Genomic DNA, 11627 nt, shown 5'->3' on the forward strand with positions numbered 1-11627 from the left:
CCCCCGCTCCCCCGTCAGGGCTGACCTGGTTCCCGTGTACTCGTTTGGCGAGGGGGCCACCTTCAAGCAGCTGGTGTTCGCCGAGGGGACGTGGAAGCGCCGAGCCCAGGTGGCCTTCCAGAAGGCCATGGGGTTCGCGCCGTGCATCTTCCACGGCAGGGCGGTCCTCAACCCCGACTCGTGGGGGGTCCTGCCCCTGCCCACGCCCATCCTCACCGTGGGTGAGTGGTGCCGAAACGACCCCTCGCTCGCTCGCTCGCTCGGCCTGCTCACCCGCTCGCCCACACATTCACCCAACCACTCACTCACTCGCCCACTCGCCCACACATCCACCAACTAGCCCACACATCCAACAACTCGCCCAGCCACCCACCCACTCACCCACTCGCCCACGCATCCACCAACTCACCCAGCCACCCACCAACTCACCCAGCCACCCACTCGCCCACTCACCCAGCCACCCACGCACTCACCCACTCGCCCACTCGCCCACTCGCCCACACATCCACTAACTCACCCAGCCACCCACCAACTCACCCAGCCACCCACCAACTCACCCAGCCACCCACCCACCCACTCGCCCACTCGCCCATACATCCACCAACTCACCCAGCCACCCACCAACTCACCCAGCCACCCACCCACCCACTCGCCTACTCACCCACACATCCACCAACCCACCCACCCATTCACCCACTCGCCCACTCGCCCATACATCCACCAACTCACCCAGCCACCCACCAACTCACCCAGCCACCCACCCACCCACTCGCCTACTCACCCACACATCCACCAACCCACCCACCCATTCACTCACCCGCCCACTCACCTACTTACCCACCCATCGAATCGCCCACATATACACCTACCTACCCACCAATTCACCCACGCACTCACCCACCCATCCACCTATTCTCCCACCCACCTACTCACCCATCCACTCACCCATCCACTCACCCATCCACTCACCCATCCACTCACCAACTCACTCACCCACCCATTCATCCACTCACCCACCCACTGAAACTCCCACTCACAAACCCTCTTAAACCAATGTTCCTTCTCCCGCCTCCCATCACCGCCACCCCCCTGCCCCCCCCCTGCCCCCCCTCTGCCCCCCCTGCCCCCCAGTGGGGGAGCCCATCACGGTCCCCCACATCCCAGAGCCCACGGCAGAGGAGGTGGACCGCTACCACGCGCTGTACGTGAGCGGCCTGCAGCGGGTGTTCAACGCGCACAAGGTGGCCTACGGCCTCGCCGAGAGTGACAATCTCATCATCCAGTGACACACACACACACAGTGACACACACACAGTGACACACACACACACAGTGACACACACAGTGACACACACACAGTGACACACACACAGTGACACACACACACACAGTGACACACACAGTGACACACACACACACAGTGACACACACACACAGTGACACACACACAGTGACACACACACAGTGACACACACAAACACAGTGACAAACACAGTGACACACACACACAGTGACACACACACAGTGACACACACACAGTGACACACATAGTGACACACACACAGTGACAAACACAGTGACACACACACACAGTGACACACACACAGTGACAAACACACAGTGACACACACAAACACAGTGACACAGTGACACAAACAGTGACACAGTGATATACACAGTGACACACACAGTGACACAGTGACACACACAGTGCCACACACAGTGCCACACACAGTGCCACACACACACAGTGACACACACACACAGTGACACACACACAGTGACACACACACAGTGACACAGTGACACAAACAGTGACACAGTGATATACACAGTGACACACACAGTGACACAGTGACACACACAGTGCCACACACAGTGACACACACACACAGTGACACACACACAGTGACACACACACAGTGACACAGTGACACAAACAGTGACACAGTGATATACACAGTGACACACACAGTGACACACACAGTGACACAGTGACACAGTGACACACACAGTGACACACACAGTGACACAGTGCCACACACAGTGCCACACACAGTGCCACACACAGTGACACACACACAGTGACACACACTCAGTGACACACACAGTGACACACACAGTGACATACACAGTGACATACACAGTGACACACACAGTGACACACACACAGTGACACACACAGTGACACACACAGTGACACTCAGTGACACACACACAGTGACACACACACAGTGACACACACACAGTGACACAAACAGTGACACATACACAGTGACACATACAGTGACACACAGTGACACAGTGAAACAGTGGAACTCACACAGTGACAAACACAGTGACACAGTGATACACACAGTGACACAGTGACTGACACAGTGACACACACAGTGACACAGTGACACACACAGTGACACACACACAGTGCCACACACAGTGACACAGTGACACTCACAGTGACACACTCAGTGACACTCACAGTGACACTCACAGTGACACACTCAGTGACACACACAGTGACACACACACAGTGACACACACACAGTGACACTCACAGTGACAAACACAGTGACACACACAGTGACACACACACAGTGACACACACACAGTGACACACTCAGTGACACACACAGTGACACACACAGTGACACACTCAGTGACACTCACACAGTGACACTCACAGTGACACTCACAGTGACACTCACAGTGACACACACACGCACACACACATACAACAACAACAACAACCGCCATTCGCCACTAAGTGGCGGTGACGTCACCACGACGCTTGTGCCAGGCTATGTGCACCCTGAGGCCACGTGAAGTGTCGAACGCCCGCTGGCAGGAGGTCACGGGGCAGACCCAGGTGCCACGGGTCGACTGACTGAGATGACTCGCTGATGCACCACCTGTGCCCCCTACTGTGCCAATCTGCTATGCTTTAGCCACCCGGCGCTCCGCTCGTTGTTGTGAGCGTCACTCAGAGTGGCACAGTGACACACACATTGACACACATAGTGACACATTGACACACAGTGACACAGTGACACACACAGTGACACACACATAGTGACAGTGACACACATAGTGACACAGTGACACACATAGTGACACAGTGACACACAGTGACACAGTGACACACACAGTGACACAGTGACACACACAGTGACAAACACAGTGACACATAGTGACACACACAGTGACACAGTGACACAGTGACACACACAGTGACACACACAGTGACACATTGACACACACACAGTGACACACATAGTGACATACACAGTGACACAGTGACACACACAGTGACACACACAGTGACACAGTGACACACATAGTGACACAGTGACACACATAGTGACACAGTGACACACATAGTGACATAGTGACACACACAGTGACACACATAGTGACACAGTGACATAGTGACACACACAGTGACACACATAGTGACACAGTGACATAGTGACACAGTGACACACACAGTGACACAGTGACACACATAGTGACACACACAGTGACACAGTGACACACAGAGTGACACAGTGACACACACAGTGACACACACAGTGACACAGTGACACACATAGTGACATAGTGACACAGTGACACACACAGTGACACAGTGACACACATAGTGACATAGTGACACAGTGACACACACAGTGACACACATAGTGACACAGTGACACACACAGTGACACACACAGTGACACAGTGACACACATAGTGACACAGTGACACACACAGTGACACACACAGTGACACAGTGGCACAGTGACACACACAGTGACACAGTGACACACACAGTGACACAGTGACACACATAGTGACACAGTGACTGACACAGTGACACACATAGTGACACACACAGTGAGACACAGTGGCACAGTGACACACACAGTGACACACACAGTGACACACACAGTGACACACACAGTGACACACATAGTGACACACACAGTGACACACACAGTGACACACATAGTGACACACATAGTGACACACACAGTGACACACAGTGACACACACACAGTGACACACATAGTAACACAGTGACACACACAGTGACACAGTGACACACACAGTGACAAACACAGTGACACAGTGTCACTCAGAGTGACACAGTGACACACACAGTGACACAGTGACACACACAGTGACACACACAGCGACACACACAGTGACACACACAGTGACACAGTGACACACACAGTGACACACACAGTGACACAGTGACACACATAGTGACACAGTGACACACACAGTGACACACACAGTGACACACACAGTGACACCGTGCAGATTGTGAAATGAAAGTCAACAACAACAACAACCAGAACAACAACAACAACCAGAACAACAACAACAACAACAACCAGAACAACAACAAAGACCCCTCCCCCACACCCCAAAAGAGACGACTCCAATCTCTCTCTGCTGCTCTTCTGTCGCCGCACAAAGACAAAGCTCCCCCGTGTAGCCTGCAACAGACTGCAGGGGCAAGTGCTGTTAGCGAGTAGCAGCAGCTACGAAGGCCGGCACGGCGCACGAGGTGGGTGGGTGGGTGGCCAGCAACCACGCCCGGCCGCCTTTGTCTCCCCGAGTGGCGATGTTCACTACGGCACCGCACTGCACCGGGTCACTCGTTTGAGGCCGAGGCGACCCAGGGACCGGTTCGGACAATCGTGGGGCTGGAACTCGGACCCTTCCTCCTGCACACAGTCCCGGCACACCACGTCCAGCATCACCGCCGCTTGTCTCAAGTCTCGCAAAGGGGCAAGAAGTCGCCGGCTCGAGCATCCTGTTGGGGCGTGCGTCCTGAGGTTCCGGAGATGATCATGATCAACGATCATGAATCACGATCATGATCATCGAGCATGAATCACGATCATGATCAACGATCATAAATCACGATCAACGAGCATGAATCACGATCATGATCAATGAGCATGAATCACGAAAATGATCAACGATCATAAATTACGATCATAAATCACGATCATGATCAACGATCATAAATCACGATCACGATCAACGATCACAAATTACTATCATGATCAACGATCACAAATTACGATCATGATCAACGATCATAAATCATGATCATGATCAACGATCATAAATTACTATCATAAATCACGATCATAAATCACGATCATGATCAACGATCATAAATCACGATCATGATCAACGATCATAAATCACGATCATGACCCTCAGAAGTGTCTTTGCCGATCATAGACTTGAGTGCCGTGAAGCTGCTGGGTGGGACGGGGTGATAGGGAGGGGGATATTTAACAATCTTGAACTATTGATTCGTCACCTGCCGCGCCCGGAGGTCGAGTCGAACCGGCACTGTGGCAGCATTGTGTTGTCCTGTACTTGCGTGCAGTATGTTGAACTTCTTTCACACCGTACGTTAGCCAACCGCGCTAAACGGAGCGGCAGTCCTCACCGAACGAGTTTGTCATTCGAGATGCCGATTTGAAAGTGCCTAGTTCCCACTGGGTTCTGACCCCCGTGCAGAGAATAAAAAAAGCGCTTCATAGCTCATCGGATGCCTCGAGTACGGATGAAGATCCCTATTCTGGCTTCCTAATGTCGGCGAGGAAGAGAGCGTTCCAGACGGCCGCTGCAGCGCATTCAAAAAGCGGCGACCCTCTCGGTTGGACGGGTAGCCACTGCTGCATCGTCACGTGACTCTGTCGTCGTTTTTACTTCTTGAACACGTGCCCAGACTGGACTTCTGTGAATAAGGGAGGGGAGGGGTGGTAAAATGTGGGTAACTTTGAGCGTGAGTGAATGTGTCGTAACCCCTCCACCAGCCAACACTGCTATATACTATACACTACACTATACACTACACTACTATACACTACTATACACTACACTACTATACACTGCTATACACTACACTATACACTACTATACACTACACTATACACTACTATACACTAAATACATTATACACTACACTACTATACACTACAGTACTATACACTACACTACTATACACTACACTACTATACACTACACTACTATACACTACACTACTATACACTATACACTACTATACACTATACACTACTATACACTACTATACACTATACACTACTATACACTATGCACTACTATACAGTACACTATTATACACTACACTATTATACACTACACTACTATACACTACACTACTATACACTACACTACTATACACTACTATACACTACACTACTATACACTACACTACTATACACTACACTACTATACACTACACTATTATACACTACACTATTATACACTACACTATTATACACTACACTATTATACACTACACTATTATACACTACACTATTATACACTACACTATTATACACTACACTACTATATACTACTATACACTACACTACTATACACTATACTACTGTACCCACTACTATACACTATACACTACACTACATTATACACTACACTATACACTACATTACTATACACTACACTACACACTACTATACACGATACCAGCAACGAATTTCCGCATCTTGTGTACGTTACAAACCTTAGTGGCTGTCGGGTGGTGGAGATTCACGACACATTCAACCTTACGCGATCTCCCCCCCCCACCCCCCAAAAAAAAGAAATCCTTGATAATGATGAACAACTTCCAGTGAGCTATTCCAGAACCGCGTTTCAATGCACAGCGAATGCAACGTCGAGGCTACGCGAATCCAGCACACCACCACACCACACACCACCACGGTTCGAGCCCCTGCTATGGACCACGTCAAGGCCGTAATTATAATATAAATTGTGACACACACACACACACCCCCAATATTCAAATATGCTAAAAATGCCCCCCCCCCTCGATATGTTGCTATAAAAAAATGATTGTTTAGTATGCTATGTAAATAAAAATAATAATTTGCTAAACCTTGGCCACAATGTGGACTTGCCTTCCAATAAATCAATGCATAGATTTCTGTTCGTACGATCGTGGTTATGTACTCCATTAATCCCTAATCTCTGCCATTGCATACAATGAATCAAGAAATGTTTAAAACAAAAAGTCAAAGCAGAGCAATGTGATACAATACACTCTTAGACATTCTTGTAAAAAAATAAAGTCCATCCTATGGTGTTAGTGAATTTTTATTTTATTTTAAATATTTTAGGCAGGAAATGAGTTTTCAAATGTAGATTTTTTTTCTGGGTTGGGGGGGGGGGGGCCGGGGGGGACACCCCCCCAGACTCCCAGGAAGATTTGCCCCCCCAGAATGTTCACTCCACGGCTACGGCCTTGCACCACGTGAGACGTTCGGGGCCAGTGCCGTCAGCGAGCACCGCTGTTTGAAGTCCCCGCAGGGCGGGGGGGGGGGATGTGTGGCAAGGGGTCACGTGCTCCCGGCCGCCTTTGTCTCCCCCACCCCCCGTTGCTCTCGTTCACCAGCTGTCCCCACCCCCCTTCCACCACGTGGTGCGGCGGCAGCAGCAGCAGCAGCAGCCTCCAACACCAAACTGGTTACTGCCTGGCCAAGGCTTAATGAGATACTCTTATGGAAAGGGAGAGAGATAAAAACGAATTGTAAACGTTCGGATAGCTACAGGCTTGGAATCGCTTGGACAGCGAATCGCCGGATGATACATTTGATGGTTGTGCGCGCATCACGAGCATGCACAATGTGGGTTGATCGCACATTGTGCATGCTCGTACTATACACTACACTATACACTACACTATACACTACACTATACACTACACTATACACTACACTATACACTACACTACACACTACACTATACACTACACTATACACTACACTATACACTACACTATACACTGCTATACACTACACTATACACTACACTATACACTACACTATACACTATACTACACTATACACTACACTATACACTAGTGCTGTACTAGTATTCTACATTATACACTAGACGATACACTACACTATACACTACTATACACTACTATACACTACACTATACACTACACTATACACTACACTATACACTATACTATACACCACTATACACTACACTATACACTACACTATACACTACTATACACTACTATACACTACTATACACTAGTGCTGTACTAGTATTCTACACTATACACTACATTATACACTTACATTATACACTACACTATACACTACTATACACTACACTATACACTAGTGCTGTACTAGTATACTACATTATACACTACACTATACACTACTATACACTACTATACACGACACTATACACTAGTGCTGTACTAGTATTCTACATTATACACTAGACGATACACTACACTATACACTACTATACACTACACTATACACCACTATACACTACACTATACACTATACTATACACTACTATACACTACACTATACACTACTATACACTACTATACACTAGTGCTGTACTAGTATTCTACACTATACACTACACTATACACTTACATTATACACTACACTATACACTACTATACACTACACTATACACTACTATACACTACACTATACACTAGTGCTGTACTAGTATACTACATTATACACTACACTATACACTACTATACACTACACTATACACCAGTGCTGTACTAGTATACTACATTATACACTAGACTATACACTACTATACACTACACTATACACTACTATGCACTACACTATACACTACACTATACACTAGTGCTGTACTAGTATACTACATTATACACTACACTATACACTACTATACACTACACTATACACTAGTGCTGTACTAGTATACTACATTATACACTACACTATACACTACTATACACTACACTATACACTACTATGCACTGCACTATACACTACACTATACACTAGTGCTGTACTAGTGTTCTACACTATACACTACACTATACACTAGTGCTGTACTAGTATACTACACTATACACTACACTATACACTTTTATACAATACACTATACACACTAGTGCTGTCCTAGTATACTACACTATACACTACACTACACACTACTATACACTACACTATACACAACACTATACACTATACTATGCAATACACTACTATACACTACACTATACACTTTTATACACTACACTATACACTAGTGCTGTACTAGTATACTACACTATACACTACACTATATACTAGTGCTGTACTAGTATACTACATTATACACAACACTATACACGACACTATACACTACACTATACACTACACTACTATACACTACACTATACACTACACTATACACTAGTGCTGTACTAGTGGTCTACACTATACACTACACTACACACTAGTGCTGTACTAGTAACTAATTGGGCACGTTCTGTTTACGTGACAACCCCCACGAGTTGGCTGGTGGCGGGTTTCACGACACACATTTTAAAATCTGTTTCCGCGATCTCACCCAAGAAGACCTCTGGCACGTATCACACCTGGTGATGCATCGTGGACATTCCACCAATCAGAACATCGCCCACGCTGCCCCTCCCCCAAAGGCCCTCCCACTCCTTGCCGGCCCTCCCCTGCAGCGCCCACCGTGACCCATGACGTCAGAATCTGAGTCTTTATTTTGTTTTTGCACTGGAGGAGGAGCAGGAGCTGGAGGAGGAATCCAATGAGATACGAAGGTCTTCTTTTATTTTTTTACGATCAAGAAGATGCCCGGTGGAGTCGGCACTTTGCTTCGTTCATCATTTCGGGTTTTTTGTTAATGCTTTATGTTAACCACACCCCCCCCTCCCTTTTTAAATGAAAGATTTCATTAAATATTTCACGTTCTGTTCTCCTTACCGCTTCCACCTCTCTACCCCCTCTCTCTCTACCCCCTCTCTCTCTCTACCCCCTCTCTCTCTACCCCCTCTCTCTCTACCCCCTCTCTCTCTCTACCCCCTCTCTCTCTCTACCCCCTCTCTCTCTCTCTACCCCCTCTCTCTCTACCCCTCTCTCTACCCCCTCTCTCTCTCTCTACCCCCTCTCTCTCTACCCCCTCACTCTCTACCCCCTCTCTCTCTCTCTACCCCCTCACTCTCTACCCCCTCTCTCTCTCTACCCCTCTCTTTCTCCCCCTCTCTCTCTCTCCCCCTATCTCTCTACCCCCCTCTCTCTCTCCCCCTCTCTCTCTACCCCCTCTCTCTCTACCCCCTCTCTCTCTACCCCCTCTCTCTCTACCCCCCTCTCTCTCTCTACTCCCTCTCTCTCTACCCCCCCCCCCCTCTCTCTACCCTCTCTCTCTCTACCCCCTCTCTTCCTACTCCATGTCCCTCTCTTTCTCTCTCTCGCTCTCTTTTTTTAAACTACGACAAGTGCTGCATCTCTCTCTCTCTCGTTCTCTCTCTCGTTCTCTCTCTCGTTCTCTCTCTCGTTCTCTGTCGGTGTCTCTCTTTTCTTTACGATCAGAAGAAACAAGAAGATGCTCGGTGTAGTCGGAACTTTGCTTCGTTCATCATTTCGGGTTTTTTTTAATGCTTTGCTTTATGTAAACTCCCCTCCCCCCCCCTTTTAAATGAAATATTTCAGAAAAGATTTCACGCTCTGCTCTCCTTACCCCTTCCCTCTCTCTACCCCCCCCCTCTCTATCTACCCCCTCTCTTCCTACTCCATGTCGCTCTCTCTCGCTCTCTCTTTTTTTAAAACTACGACAAGTGCTGCATCTGCACGCAATCCCACGTCCTCCGACGGCAAGCTCACAATCTGCACGCACAGAGCTCTCCACCGTCATCCGCCACCGAGCACAAGGCCCTCCTCCTCCAGCGCCCCCACCGCTCCCTGAAGGCCGGCACGGCGTGGGTCAGCAGACGTCCAGTTGGGGTCAACGGGGTCAGAACGTTACAACAGCTCACAAACAACAACAACAACAACAACAACGACGAACAGTTACAAAAACACGACGATGATGGTGGTGATGGTGATGATGATGATGGGAGGAGGAGGAAGAGGGCATTGTCACGTGCAACACAAAGATCCCCCGTGTAGCCTTCACAGACTGTCGGGGCAAGTGCTGTTGACGAGCAGCACCCGTGAAGGCCACCGGCACTGTGGAGCACGAGGGGGTGGGGGTGGCCGGGGCAACCACGCCCCGGCCGCCTTTGTCTCCCCGGTGGCGAAGTTTACTGCGCACCGCACCAGTTGCTCGTTTTGAGGCCGAGTCGACCTAGGGGAGGCCCAGGACCGTGAGCGGGAATCGAACTCGGCTCGCCGGGTTCGTAGCAAAGTCGAGGTTCAAGGTAGTCGAACTTAAAAAAAATAATTCTAGATTTGAAGCTTTCGTGACTGCAAGGATCCACGCTCTTTGGTTCTATTGGGTAAAGTCACGTAGTAGGTAAATAAAAATAAATTAAAACAACAAAAATGACGACATTTCGGCCACAACACAAGTGGCCGAAACGTCGTGATTTTTGTTGTTCTAAATTTTTTTTTTACCTACTACGTGACTTTACCCAATAGATCCAAAGAGTATTAAAAAATATTCATGCAAATAAAACGAAACGCTTATATACATGTATTTTTTTTGTATCAAGCTAGTGACTTTAGAAGCGACCTGTCCACCCCACACAAACCACCCCCCCCACCACCACGGCGTTCTCATCGTCGCCACGTGGAGATGTCCAGCGGCGATTC

At 48.4% G+C, this 11627-nt stretch overlaps 1 protein-coding gene across 2 annotated transcripts in view; it reads left to right on the top strand.

Moving 5' to 3' along the window:
- LOC116937872 (diacylglycerol O-acyltransferase 2-like) overlaps positions 1–6938 on the top strand; it is a 60473-nt gene extending 53535 nt beyond the window's left edge. For both annotated transcript variants that reach the window (XM_076064712.1, XM_076064713.1), the window contains 2 exons: positions 19–221; positions 1132–6938. In XM_076064712.1, coding sequence (XP_075920827.1) covers positions 19–221; positions 1132–1286 — 358 coding nt within the window. In that variant the 3' untranslated portion in view covers positions 1287–6938. The remainder of the gene's footprint in view (positions 1–18; positions 222–1131) is intronic.
- The last annotated feature ends 4689 nt before the right edge of the window (positions 6939–11627 follow it).

Source organism: Petromyzon marinus, unplaced genomic scaffold (genome assembly GCF_048934315.1).
Source record: "Petromyzon marinus isolate PM22_M1 ecotype Great Lakes invasive population unplaced genomic scaffold, UKy_Petmar_22M1.pri1.0 PM_Scaffold_62, whole genome shotgun sequence".
NCBI lineage: Eukaryota > Metazoa > Chordata > Hyperoartia > Petromyzontiformes > Petromyzontidae > Petromyzon > Petromyzon marinus.